We start from the raw sequence: 14,476 nt of genomic DNA, 5'->3' as shown, positions 1-14,476 counted from the left end.
TTGTGTATGCAATAATTACTAGTAACTAGTAATAGTTCTTTAAAGACAAGTACAGAAGCATCTAAGTGTTAGAGTAGCTTCCATAACGTTTTAGCTAGCCAACAAAGAACCTCTGAAGTAAGGAATGTTTTTCCATTTGTTTTTACTGATGTAACTTTGATGTTTGTAACTTTTTGTGTTTGTTTTTTTTTAAGACATAATATTGTACCTCTTTTTTTTTTTTGTCTGAAGCACTAGAAACCATCAATTTTCAGAAACTGAACTCAAATGACATTAAGTATCTGGATGGAATACAAGTAAGTCTTTGTGTGCCATATGTTTGTAGACTTATGAATCGATCATTACTAGTATTCTGATCTAATCTAACTACACTGGATAGAGACGTCATCAGCAACCCTTGCTCTTTCTAGTAAAAAGACTGCCCATATATATTCAAGTGAAAACTTGGGGCTACTTTCCTACCTCAAAAGGAAAAGTTGGACCTGAAAGAATATCTTTAATCTTTAAGAGAGTGTATTCATGGTTTGTGCTAGTGCAGTAAGTTAGTTACACAAAGAAACCGAAGTGTCATTCAGAAATATCTTGTGTTTAACTTAGGTTGTGTTGCTTTCCAAAACTGTTTTAACACCAAACCATTTCTTCTTCCCCTAGCCTCGGAAGCCCAAGATGGTGATGGAGTACTGGTCTGGCTGGTTTGATCTTTGGGGAAACCTTCATCATGTGTACACAGCTGAGGGTAAGGCTTACTTTGCTTTTGCAACGGTAAGAAACACTTATGATGGGGTAGACAGGTTTGTCTTTAGCGAGACATACGGGATTCCTGATAAGAGTGTTTACATGAGGTTGAGACAGGATTTCTACTGATGGATTCTTTTTCTAGGGTGAAACGGTTTCTTTCTGTACAGAGGGTCGATAATACTGGCTAATTTGGGACTGGAGTAAGACAGGTTTTGTACTGCCAGCAAATACAGAATCTCTAAAGGTAAGAACAGACTGTCTTGAGGGTAAGACAGAGTCTCAGAGTCTTAGGATAAGAAAAGGCTTAAGACCGACCTTTTTAGCTGAGAATAAAAAAGTCTCTGTGCCAGTGGTAAGGACAAACTCACTGCTGTGGGGGGTTGTGTAAGATAAATTCGCCAGGCTGAGAGTGAAACAGTCTCTCTAACACTATGGTTCCTTCACAAAAGGCGCCGAGCCCACTCAGTGCAGCTGGGATGTACAGCTTAGCATATGGTCGTTTCGTCCTTGTTTTGTGGCTTTGTCAGAGATTTATATACTTTTCATGCATGATAGGTTGGGAGCCAAGTATCACAGAGTGTGTGTCCCCTCCGCCTTACTCTGTCTCTGGGCCATGCATTTGATGTTCACAGGCCAGATTTTCCAATGCTTCCTTGTACAGCACTGTTCAGAGATGTGCATCACAGATTCTCACAGACTGTCCTGAACTCAGGTGTGCGGCGTTACACTTCGTAGGAGTCGCATTCATCTCATGCCCTCCCACCTCCTCTGTGTCCGCATGAACCCATCTGCTATAGCTACACATACACACAGATACACACTATGATTGTCTTTCCCCCGGCTGCATGATGTGACATTTCAGTTGTGTGCTTTCCCATTAGTTATCCTTACTTATGCTACAGTGTCTTATACAGTCAGTCACAGGCTGCATGTTTACTGCAGTATCTAACTGCCCGCACCAAAGCATAAGAAATGACAAAATACGTGGGACTTAATCCTGTGGAGTTTTTTTGACGTGAAGTTATGTTATATTCTCACCAGAATGCATCGTGTGTATCATTGAGTCCTAAAAAAACGTGCTCATATGCACTTTTTTTCCTCATAAAACATTTTTTAGAGCAGATTTTTGGAAGGATTTGAAAGCTAGATTTTACATCTGTCATTGCTTGCTAGCAGTCTTGTTCTCCCTGGCCTTTTTTGGGGCACTGCTACATTTCTCGGCTTTGTACTCCACCAACTGTCGATCAGTGCAGTAACGTGAAACCACTGGCAAGGTTGCATATCATGTCACCTGCGTGCCGTGGTGGAAAAAGGATTCAGATCCTTTGCTTAGCAAGAGCGATGAGACAACAATGTAACAGTACTCAGTTACAAGAAGAAGTCCTGCATTTAAACCCTTACTCAAGCAAGTATTTTGAGAGATTTACTTAAAGTTTCAATAGGAAAAGTCATGTAGGCCCAGTTCATGTTGTTATATACTATATACATTATATTATTGGATTATTATCAGTGATGCATCAATGTGTAAGCAGCATTTTACCATTGTAACTGGTTGAGGTGGAGCTAGTTTAACTACTGTATGCACTAATGTATAGTATCTAAAGACTATTCTGTGTACAATTTAGTCCTAAAAACCTTATTTTCTTAAGGCAACTGCAAAAAATGTGTAAATGCAGAAAGAGTATTTCAGCGTTTTCAATTTTAAATTATAACTCTATTATAAACTATAAGGACTTGATAATAAGGAGATTGATGATATAAATGATATAAAACAGAGAAAAGCACCTGATGTTTCCATTTGAGAAGCTGCAACCACAGAATGTTTGGCATATTTTCTTGATAAATAATAAACAATTATCTACAAAGTCATCAGTTAAGTCACTTTTTTTTTCTTTTTTTCTTTTTGAATAGTCAGTTAGTCCAGTAATTGTTTTAGTTACATGTCACAAACATATATGCCATAAGCTACTTAAGGTGGATCACCTTGTCCTGGATTTCGGTATGGGCCATAAAAGTATGAAGAGTGCTATTGCAATATTCATGTAAACTAGCCAGTTGCTAACTCATATGTACTCTCTGGTATATCCAACGTACCAGCCATATAACAAGGTCCACATGCTACATTCTAGAGGGGTGATATTTTTAGTGTAATCTACAGTCATGTCATAAATGATAGCGCCTGTTTCACAATTGTAAAGATTAAAGGCAAACACACACCCTGCTACCACCGTCTCAAGTGCTGTCAGAAACATCTTATTTCAATCACACAGTGCAGAACCTCAAGCCTCCTTTTAACTCTCTGTCATTCCCAGCAGCCATCCACATGGTCACAAAAAATGTTATGAAAATGAAAGGGCCGGCAGTCTCATTCCTTTATGTATTTTCTCCACAGTGAGACAGGGCAAAGGAGCCAAAAAAAAAAAAAAAGAAAAGACGATCACCATGCAGAAAGTTTCACGGCTATGAAATGAACACTGGAATATTCAGAGGGGATTCATGTCCTTGACAGTTCAGTGCTCTGCAGACTGCAACACACCCAGCAGTCGGTCAAAGCCAGTGCCACCACCATGAAACCAACTGAGTCCGGCTCTGTCACTCACCCTGCTCAATTGTTATTCACTAAGGCTCATGCCCTTGATTCAAATCATTAAAGTCAGACCAATTTGACTGCTAAAGTCCAATTTGAATACTTAACTACTTTCTCTGCCAGGTTCACTGCAAAATATGAGTAGCTAATTTGTGCAGGGAGGTATGCAGTTTTTTTTAATGGGTGTGAGTATTGCCCCGTAATGAATTCTAGTAACCTCTAATAGGATGTGTGGCTGAGGTCCATCCATGTTTCAATTGAAGAGGAATTGAGGGCAATAGGATTATTGAAACAGTGGCTCTGGTTTGTGAAAGCTGAAGTCAAATGGATTTTTTTTCGGTCTATATGTTTGGCTTTGTATTCATTTTTCACAGCTTTACTCACGATTGAAATCAGAATAATTAAGCTAATTTATACACGTTGTGTATTAAAAGGGATCTGTTTGTTTCTTTCGCTTTATTGACAGACATGATACCTGTTGTCACAGAAATCCTTAAACTGGACATGTCCATCAATCTCTACATGTTCCATGGGGGGACAAATTTTGGCTTCATGAACGGGGCATATGTCGTTGGAATACCAGCACCTAAACCTATGGTAACGAGCTACGGTATGTGTGATCAATCTGTTTTTGACCAGCGCTTTTTAACATTTGAACAAACAAAATTCCCTTTCAGAGATAGGAGAGAAATACTGAAAACAAATGTGAATAGGATAGGCAGATGAAAACATGATTAGGACATTTTAAATATCTGTAGATGGCGCTATCCATACTCCGCGGCATCTGACCTTTGGCTGCTTAGAAATTTGAATATGCAGTGCACACTGATGAATTCATTACTTAATAAAATGCATGGGAAATGTAAATTAAAGATGGTACAGTGAGTTTTATATCCTGTAGGGTACTTAACATTGGAATGACTTTGCTCTTCAGGAAAGAGGTGCTCCACAGTAGGGAAGGCGACCTCTGACCTTCAGCCCTCTTAATACTTTTGTTGCTCCTCTGAATGCCTTTTACCTTTTTGCCTCAAAGAGTCCCCAGTTTCTGTCAAGATAACCCAAAATGTGTCTCGGCCCACTGCTGTCTCAAGATGTTTGATAGGGGAGCACGGGGAAAGCATCTGCCACGGTAAGAGGCATCCCTGCCTCTCTCTGGCTCCCGAGCCAGTTCTGATAGAGCATTATCTTTCAGATTACGATGCTCCATTATCCGAGGCTGGGGATTACACCACCAAGTACCATCTTCTGAGGAATTTATTCAGCCACTACCACAGTGAGTGTTGTTGCTGAGATGGGCCCCACATCTTCTGTCTCTCTTTCTCTCCCTTTCCTTTCATCTCCCCACTTAAGTTAATTCTCCTTGTAGAACCTGTTCTCTGTTGGCTAAAGCAGGATAACTTTGCATATCATTACAAGCACGGGTTAGATATGGGTTTTTGTGTGTTTGTGCATGTGTGCGGGATTTCTGCCCAAGTCAAAGATCCTCAGTCAAATTACATACCAGGCCTTGTATCATGCTTATTGCTTATGCAGTCTTCTCTACTTGTAAAACAAGGCTTTGTGGTTGGGGGCAGAAGTCTCAAGTGTTTTGCGGCCAGCACTGGAAATGTAGCTTTTGGCAATCTGGGATTGAATCCAGCACAACAGAGTAATAATTTGTCAAGTGATGTGGTGATTGAAGATAGTTTGAAAGGCTGCCTGTGCATGATTCATTCTTATGTTTTGTAGTAGTCTGCTGAACAATGAGAAGTGGCCTGGATATGAGACTGAGTCTGAGAAGGCACTTTGTTCTATAGCAACCACAAACACATGACCTAATTTTTTAATTAGATCAGCTTGATATTTTGTTACTGTTTAGTTGTCAAATCGTGCACATTGTGTCAGTTACTCTTTGCCCTGTGGTGTTGTTTTTGCATAACTTGGCATGGATCCAGGCTGATCTGTCAAAGGTCTAACACTGATATTTATTAACAACATGGCTCTGAAAATAGACTTGTCACATGCAGAACATGCTTTGGGCTTTTCTCATTATTTCAGAGCTGTCAGAAACTGCAGAATGCATTTTGACTCTAAGCAGAGTGTCTGTGCTCGCTGTTAATGTTTAAGTTGATCTTAAAAAATTTTAGCATTCAAAAGTATTAATACTTGTAATTATCAGTCGACAGTCTTCTGTGAAGAAAGTCTAATTTCAAGCATTAGAAAATTTGAACCTTCCCCGCAACACATCAACATGGTTTCCCATGTAAATGGGGTTACAGGGGAGTATTCCAAATCTGTGACATGGCTCCATATAAGTGTCTTCTCATTTCACACTCTTTCCCTCTTATATTTGACACATTATATACGGTAACCAAAGGCACAGGCTTGTAAGCATTTCGAGAGCCATTTAGGAGAAAGTGTTGGCCATTATCCTCCAAGCTTTCCTTAAGTGATCCAGCTGTTACCCCCTTGGTTATAAAGAAATGCTGTCAAGCCTTGTCCAGAAGGACCGCTGTTGTCTCTGTGTGCTTTAACACCTTTAAAAGCAGTCAGAGTGCACGAGCAACCACTGTTAATCGTCGTAAAGAGACTTTTGTCACATAGAGCACAAACTGGATGCTGCTGTGGAGGGTGAGTGGCTCACCCAAGAAGCCTTAAAAGTACTTAGGAGAAGGAGGTCTAATAGCTACAGTATTTGTCTTTGAGTAAATTGTTGCAGGTTAAACTTTAGCAGACCAGTAGCTAAATGAAACATCCATCTCCATACATTACAGTCCTATTGTAGTCAAATAATAGGCTTTTAGACTAAGTTTAATTTTTTCATTTTGTGTTTTTATGTAAACATAGTATACACTAGATGTCTTTCTATTTTCATGGTCAAAATCATGTATACCCTGTTTTCAGTACCCATGGAAGGTTATTTTGGGACCATACTGCAACTTAGCCTCATTTTTCCTCCTTGTTTTTCAGCCCAGCCTCTCCCTGAACTCCCCTCTCTCCGGGAGAGGAGAGCCTACCAGCCCGTTGTCATCCAGCAGCACCTGTCTCTGTGGGACAGTCTGCATTTCACTGACAAGGTAAGCTGTAGAAACACAGAGAGTGACAAAATTCCAGGCAGTAAAATAATAAACATCATCTGTGTGGCATTGCTCAGAACAGAGCTTCAAGGTTGTTTACAGACAACAGTAATATTTAAAATACTTAATACATAACCAATACATAAAACCCAATCAAATAAACTCAAAGAAAATTAGCTGTTAATATTGTGGATGTGATGGCCGTTGTGGTCTGTGTACTACTTGAAAATGCGGTCTCCTGCTCAAAGAGCCTTGCGGTGCACATGAGGTTCCCGGCTCTGATTCCCTAAGACAGGCCTTGCCTGGGAACACGTGTATTTAGAGTAGCCACAGTTACAGTAGCACAAACTCCTTATCGCATCTGCCTACTATTTCTGCTTGCCCTAATGATGAATTGAACACATTCAATTTGCTTCTAACTGTTATCAGTAGCTATTATATTTTGTTTGCTGTTTCGCTAGCTATGTTTTTTCTTTTTTTTTCAATCAAGCATTAGCAAATGATAGAAACAATCTCATTATTAGGTTATAATGACACAGATAATCACTACAGTCACTGGCGCTCTTATTCCTGTTGGCACTGATTGTTTCTTCAGATATAGCTTTAAAAATGTTTGAACAAGTGATTTTATGATTGATTGCAAGATGTCTCAATACTTTCACTTGATTACCTCAAAAAGAAAGCATCGTGGTGTCACGTGAGTGTCTGGATTGAGTTGAGCGACCAAAATGGTCAGAAATCACAACATATACAGGAACATACCTTCCTCTAATGCATAAACCAAACCCCATTTTATTTTTTTTGATCAAAACATGGAAAAATGTAGCTTGAAGATCTGAAAATCGCAGGGCAAGGTAGAGACGTGGCTGAGATTGCAACAATTGTCGATCACCAGCTTGATTTCCTGGACCAACTGAGAAAGTCTGAGGGGGGAAATATAGAAAACAATAAATATTAAAATAAATTACGGGAATTACGGGAATAAAACGCCCCTAATAAACAATTGCTGGTAAGGTGCTCCTGAACACTGTGTTCATCTTGTGTTGCTTAAGCCTCTTTTATCCAGAGATCCCACTATATTCCTGTTAAGAAGACTCCTCATTATGCCGCCTTTGCTTATGCTGCCAAAGCTGGCATAATGTCGGCCCATTGGGTGATTTTAGGTAGCATGCCAGCGTCGGTGTCTGTCCCGCCATGCCAGGTTCTCTCTTTTACACGGATGTCGATCCGGCTCGGTGACTTCCCCTGCTGCCTGCTTATTGCCGGAACACCCCCCGATTCCGTGTTCATACATTAGTAAAGAACGGCTAGACGGAATAAAGGCACGACATTCCCGCCTTGACCTGGCTGTATGAAAGGGGCTTTTCTTTCATGTCCACCAGTATAGTTTAGCCATTTACTCCGTGCTCTTCATATGGCATTGATATTCACTCCAGATATAGCACATCTGGCAGTTGCTTACAACATTAATTATTCATTCCCCATTGCAACAACTTGCTGCCCTCTGAGACGACGATTACTTTGCTCCCGACCACACAACCTTGTTTGAAAAGAGCGTCTTTTCTTCAGTGGCTTGAGAGAGACTGAGTGGAATTCAAGTCTGATGTTGTATCTGTGTGTTTTGGAAGTAGGTGGTTAATCGTGTCATATCGAGGAGTGCTCATTGTCTTGTGAAGAGCACATAATGCACCTCCCAAGGGCATGCAAAAAGGAGGCTGCTGAATTAAAGAATTTCCATGAACGCCAGACAGGAGAGGTTCATTAGGTTTGATAAATCATCGCTTTGTACGAAGCCATCTTGCAAGGAGGAGATTGTGCAGCAGATATCATGAAATCCCATCTACACTGAGAGAGGGTTTTAGATTCTCAGTTTCCCTTTAAATACAGCAAAATTTGTGTAACCATTTTACAAAACATCTCTAAAATTCTGAATTTCAGCAGAACATTTTAACACCTGCTTTTAGCGGTACACCGTATGAACAACAAGCCTTGTAAGCATTTGTCTCGGACTCTTCTTTTGCATATTTTTTTAGCCTTTGAAGTCAGAGAGGCCGGTGAACATGGAGAATCTCCCTGTCAACAATAAAAATGGTCAGTCATACGGCTACACACTGTATGAGACAACCATTACCAGTGGAGGATCCCTCAACTCAAAGAACAACATCAGAGACAGAGCATTGGTGAGGACAGGAAGACAGACGCAGAAATAATGCATCCTCAATCACGCATTTACACTTCTCTTTGCGAGAACATTTGCACTTGGAAAGCTGTTATCTGCTTGTTAGAAATCACACCCCTGTACTTGTGGAGTACAATTAACAAGCTCAGGCAGCGTTAGAGTTGCTCTGGTATTGACGTCACACAGTTTTGAAGTTCGAATGTTCAAAAACTTCAGGTGAAATATTGAATTCAGTGTGTAGGCAATTACATTTCATTCAAATGTACATTACATGCAGTTTAAAAATATGTGTTTTGCATGACATCAGTAAGTTGAGCCTTTTCTCTCTCTTTGTTGTATGTTCACTTTAGCAACATAAATGGTTACATTGGTTTCTGATGTGTTTAATTTCATCTTTCAGTATGATCTTCTGCATTTTTAATTTTCTTTTTCTTCCTAGGTTTTTGTGGACAAACATTTTGTTGGTATCCTGGATTATATAACACATGAACTAGCACTCCCTGATGGGAAGGTACCTTGTCTTTGTGTGTGCGTGTGCGTGTGTGTGTGTGTGTGTGTGTGTGTGTGTGTGTTTGTGCGTGCGGGTGCGCGTGCATGTGTGTGTGTATGTGCACGTGTATGTGTATGTGTTTGTGTCCTGTATGTAATTTAGACCCAGTCTGCTGCCAGGTTCTTTCAAAGGGATGAAGTTGTTAATATTTAACAACGTGCAGCATGTGAAAGCTTCAGGGGATGCTGATAGATGTTTTTGGCAGCAAGGTCCCAGTATTAAGCCAACAGCAAATCATCAAACGGATGTTTATCTTAACAAATTTGAACAGTCAAATTCAACCTTACAGAAAAGTGCAGACTCAGATCAGACTAGACCAGTCACTCAAATCAGACGAGATGAAAGGATTATTTACCTCTAATTTTATTTTGTTAATTCTTTCCGTTGAGTACAATAGCTGAATTGGACTTATGCTTCTCATGTTTAATGCATTTTCCCACTGAAGGGAAGAAGAACTCTCAGTTTACTGGTGGAGAACTGTGGAAGAGTGAATTATGGGAAAACCCTGGATGAGCAGCGCAAAGGTACAAATTGATCCACAAACTGATAGCTTTGTAAATGTTCCAGTCCGCACAAGTCTTTCCAAATGATATTTTCATTGGAGACCTTGAGAGTAGTTTATTAACAATGTCTTAAGATCTATAAGAAAACTGAAAGCAGCTTTGACTCACCTTTCAGGTCTGGTTGGAGATATAGAGTTAAACAAGTGGGTCCTCAGGGACTTCATTATTCATAGTGTGGATATGAAGCCAGGCTTTATGAACAGGTTTGTGTCTTTCGATTATTATCCAGTTTCCCTCCATGTTTGTGTTTCTCTGTCATTAAACCAGCCTGGCTCCGATTCAATCCAGCTGATTATCTCCCCGCTTAACACAATTACAGTGGGAACATGATGGCAAAACCGAGGAATCAAAACACAGCCTTCCAGTTCAGTATCTCTTGTGAAATATCTTAAATTATAAGCAGTACATTGGGTAGATTACACAGTTGGAGTCAATTAAGATCTGCACTGTTGGCACTGTTCAAGAGACCCAACGTGATAGCGAACACTTTACCTTTCTGGATAAAATAATGAAAACACCACATGAAAAAAAGATATTTTAGTTAGCAGCATGCGTCTGACAGCTGGAATTTTAGATTTCAAAACAACATGAGGCAATTAATATGCCGTTTCCAACGGCTCAAAGAGCCTGTTCATACATTCCAAGTGTGTTTGTCACAAAAACTGGAAACTTATTCTATGTGGCCGTCATGAAAATCATACCAGCATTATGCCAAACTTGCAGGATAGTTATTATATACTCCAATATAGCATTCACTAAAGAACTGACACGATAATTGAATGAAAACTGAGACACTTGCTTAATATAACTCTCAGATGTGTTTGATGCCAAGGGCTACCTTAGATGCAATATGTTTGTTGCAAAGTGTTAAACATGGTGGGGGACCTTTTATGTGGAATCTCTCATGATGTTTCCGTATTACAAGTTTATAATGCCTTCTTGTACATTACATGCTAGATTTGTGGGCGTTTTCTCAAATTGGTTACCTCCTATATGCAACTCATATTTGCGACACTGATAATAAACACTAGTGTCATTAGGAGTATCTGACTTTATAGTGTCTTTACATTTATAGTGTGTGTGTACGTTGTTAAATATCTAGCTGTACAGTATTTTCCATCCATTTTCAGGTCTCTCCCCATGTACTGCAAAATTGCAGTTTCTTTACCGCACACCAACCTGAAAATGTCAAGGCCTGAAGCACTGTATGAATTAACGCTAAAATAACCGAAGAAGGAATTTTGGTCTTGTATCCTGGCAACCTTTTGAATTTACTTACAGGCAAAACATAACCTATAGACAAAAACAAAAAGACAGTACATTTGAGTATTCCCCCTGCCATCCATGTCCAAACTTTCACGTGACATTTACCGCAGGCAAATAAATGCTGTAGGAATGACATGATATACTGCTGGCTGATAAACAGGCTTCTTAAAAGTCAAGATTAGAAATTTGTTATTTTATCGCATGGAATATACTGTGAAAAGTGTAATCTGTAAGGATTGTATTCTCATTTTACAGACTCGAGAATTCAGGCCACTGGATGTCTATGCGCCACCGGCCCTCCTTCCCAGCGTTTTTCCAGGCCAAACTCTATGTGAGCAGCTTTCCTAAAGACACCTTCGTCAAACTCCCTGTAAGTCGGACAGCCACCGGAGCTTCTAATACAGTACAGAAGCACTACAAACTACTACTACAAAGTTTATTCAGCAATTCTTTACAAAATCTTAAGATTAAATAAAAATAGAACATTAAAATCTTCAAAATGATCGTATTTGTTACAGGAATATTATTATTATTATTGGATAACATTAAAATATATTGACAGGTGTTTGTGTTATTTTACCCAACCTCTCTCCGATTCAAATTTTAACGGGTTTAAAATCGAGCCAAAACATTTATCAAATCTGATGTGAACATCAAGTTTTACTTCTTTTGGGTCCAACAAAAATCAATATGTCTGTACCGTTAAAGATCATTTACATACTATTAAGTTTTTGGTAGAGTAGGACTGATACTTCTTCACCACACAGACCCAGGAAACTCTCCTTTGTCGACCCGATAGAAATTTAGACACCAGAGATCCAGATTCAGTGTGAATTTATAAATAGCTTTTATTTGATCCCAGCATACAATGTTATTAGTTATAACACTTCTGTAGAAAAAGACATATTACAATAGACTTTGGTTTTTATTTTCTAAGTTTTCATTATGTCCCCAGAAAAACAGCTCTTTGAGAGGCTTCATTAAGTGCTGGCTCACTCATAATTCATTTGATATATATATACTCTACACTATTATAATATTTAAATATGTAAATTTCATTTAGTCTGATAGTGAGAACATCTTGATTTTGAAAGGCTCTTTACAGAAAAATATGTTGTGATGATGATCCTGTTATGCAGTTATTGATTTCCCTCCTGTTTCACTAGTAGTTTCTTTTTTTCTCAGATTGTAACGTTTCCAGTGCTGGATGTAGAGAAGCTAAGAGCTGTAATTAACAACAACTAGGTTGTATTAAGCACAAGATGCAAGTCATATTAGAGGGGAAGGCTTTCATGTGTTGTTGGTAGTCATCAACATGTTTCCTTTTTTACTCATCAACATTTAATTGGCTGAACCTGCCTGTTGATACGGTGAACAGTAGCTGGTTTTGTTTACAGGGATGGATTAAAGGTGTCGTCTTTATCAATGGCAAGAATCTTGGACGTTACTGGTCCATCGGTCCGCAGCAAACTCTCTATGTCCCAGGCCCCTGGCTTCACAGGGGGGACAACCAGGTACGTCTGTCTTATCTGTACTTACACGTGCTTACCATTCAGGGGATACTTCTATCACAGTCACTGCAGAACATTTTAGCTTTGATGACCTAATCTCAACATTAGCTGCGGTTACATGCACAGGTTTGTACATTCTGATTGAAATCATTCTGATTGAAGATTTCGGGTCAACAGTTTGCAAGGGATGGCATTTCATATGGTCTGGTGTTTACATGCGCCGATGCATTTAATCGGAAAAGCTGTGTGACATGCGCAAAAGTGATGAATACATCTTGCATTCGTCTTCCTCAACGGCTATCTTATCTCTGTGGTACATGTGTTTGATAAGCTCCCTGAAGATGGACATCTATCATCTCTTCAGCGCAGTAGCCGTCATTGTGTTGCTCTTAATCAAGCAACAGCTTGATAACAACGCATGCTTACTCTGCCATTTCTGGGCAGTGGAGAAACGTACGTTCCCACACATTCTGTCGGCACGGAGCGCATGTGCAGAAAGACCACAGCCAGAAAGTAATCAGATTAAATCATTTACACGGTACAATTTTTTCTTTTCATCGGTTTTTGAAAAGGTTGAAACTACCCCTCTGCAGCTGATTGAAATTTCAGTCAGTTTGGGTCTGTTTATGCTGATTGAGGTGTTTATATTGAGCATTTCTATTCTGTTTGGGCTTTTAAAACGATTAGAGGCTCCATGTAAACGTACTTTTTGTTACCGACAAGTTATTTTTCTCTTGGAATCCTTGGTACAACAATCTATCAACATAGGCCATGACCATGTCCGCATGCAAAACATTTTGTACCATTTCAACCAAACGAATCCAATCTTGCTGCCAAATTCCTCAAGACCTCCTTGAAATAGAAAGTAAATTTAGCCACATGTACTTAGGGTTGCAACTTCCAATTATTTTCATTATTGAATAATCTGCCGAACATTTTCTTGTATAATCGATTCGTTGCCATTAAAAAAAATGGCAGAAAATAACGAAAAATCACCATCATTGTTTCTCAGAGCTCAAGATGACATCTTAAAATGTCTTCTTTTGTTTGACTAACAGTCGAAAACCCCCAATATTCAATTTGCAATGATTTAAAACAGAGCAAAGAATCAAATCCTTACTTCTCACTGGTGAACAAGCAATGTATATTTAGTTTTATTGAAATAACAAATTTAAGGGACTGTGCAGCCATGGCGGATTTACACGTCTTCTGAGGGGTATCTAGCTCCTTCAGTCATGTGCTCTTCACCTCCACAAATACAGCAGTGTAAAAGCATATCACAGGTCAGCAGTTACAGTACTACAGCTACTGATATGCATCACCCTTTAGCTTTGATGTTGTTGACCTCTGCAGCACTTTCTGGAAGAGGCCTGAAGCTACATCTACTGTGTCTCTGTGCTTCTCGCCTCTTCCAACTTTTTTTTTCCGTGAGTGTGCATACTGTGTATTGAAATTAGTGCTCAACCACCCACTCTCACTGTCCTTTCATGACCTTGCTAAGCTGGTGTTTTCTGCTTCATCACAGGTCATAGTGTTCGAAGAGCAGGAAACAGATGGTAAGATCCAGTTCGCCAGCAGCCCTGACTACGGCATGCCTGTCGATGTCCAGTGAGGACAGGAGGTCAGAGGGGAGGGTGGATGGGGAAAGGAGGATGACGGGACAGTAGCAACCAGCAGCACTCAAAAGTGACATGTCAGTAAACATGTCTAGCAGAGGACACTGACACAGCAGCGTAATCAGCTTCCTCAGAGCAATATCTCATTGTATATATCATTATATATCACTGTATATATAACATTGTGTTAAATCCTTTTTATTCAATTTAGCAACAGTATCATTAACCTTCCACTTATACACTGCATAATTGGAGGCCAAGGGACTGTGGCAGAGAATGTCCTTGATTATAATAAAGTGTTAGAAAATATCTTCCTCTCACAGACTTAATTTATAAATTACATGCAGACTGTATAAAAAGAATGTGTGAATAAAGACCGGCTTGACCTCTGTGTCAGTAGCCAAGGCCAA

The 14,476-nt window shown here is 39.5% G+C and overlaps 1 protein-coding gene across 6 annotated transcripts in view; it reads left to right on the top strand.

Annotated features, from left to right (window-relative positions):
• The window catches only part of LOC120791951 (beta-galactosidase-1-like protein 2), a 20,101-nt gene extending 5,625 nt beyond the window's left edge, over positions 1-14,476 (top strand). For 5 of the 6 annotated variants that reach the window (XM_040130859.1, XM_040130854.1, XM_040130858.1 and 2 more), the window contains 12 exons: positions 232-296; positions 652-736; positions 3,792-3,935; positions 4,518-4,598; positions 6,275-6,381; positions 8,415-8,561; positions 9,000-9,071; positions 9,556-9,634; positions 9,789-9,876; positions 11,195-11,309; positions 12,337-12,453; positions 13,976-14,476. In XM_040130859.1, the coding sequence (XP_039986793.1) occupies positions 232-296; positions 652-736; positions 3,792-3,935; positions 4,518-4,598; positions 6,275-6,381; positions 8,415-8,561; positions 9,000-9,071; positions 9,556-9,634; positions 9,789-9,876; positions 11,195-11,309; positions 12,337-12,453; positions 13,976-14,062 (1,187 nt within the window). In that variant the 3' untranslated portion in view covers positions 14,063-14,476. Of the gene's footprint in view, positions 1-231; positions 297-651; positions 737-3,791; positions 3,936-4,517; positions 4,599-6,274; positions 6,382-8,414; positions 8,562-8,999; positions 9,072-9,555; positions 9,635-9,788; positions 9,877-11,194; positions 11,310-12,336; positions 12,454-13,975 lie in introns of those variants that run through there. The other variant, XM_040130860.1, reaches the window with a different exon arrangement.

Source organism: Xiphias gladius, chromosome 7 (genome assembly GCF_016859285.1).
Source record: "Xiphias gladius isolate SHS-SW01 ecotype Sanya breed wild chromosome 7, ASM1685928v1, whole genome shotgun sequence".
Classification (NCBI taxonomy): domain Eukaryota; kingdom Metazoa; phylum Chordata; class Actinopteri; order Istiophoriformes; family Xiphiidae; genus Xiphias; species Xiphias gladius.
This window is presented reverse-complemented; position numbering and strand designations above follow the sequence as displayed.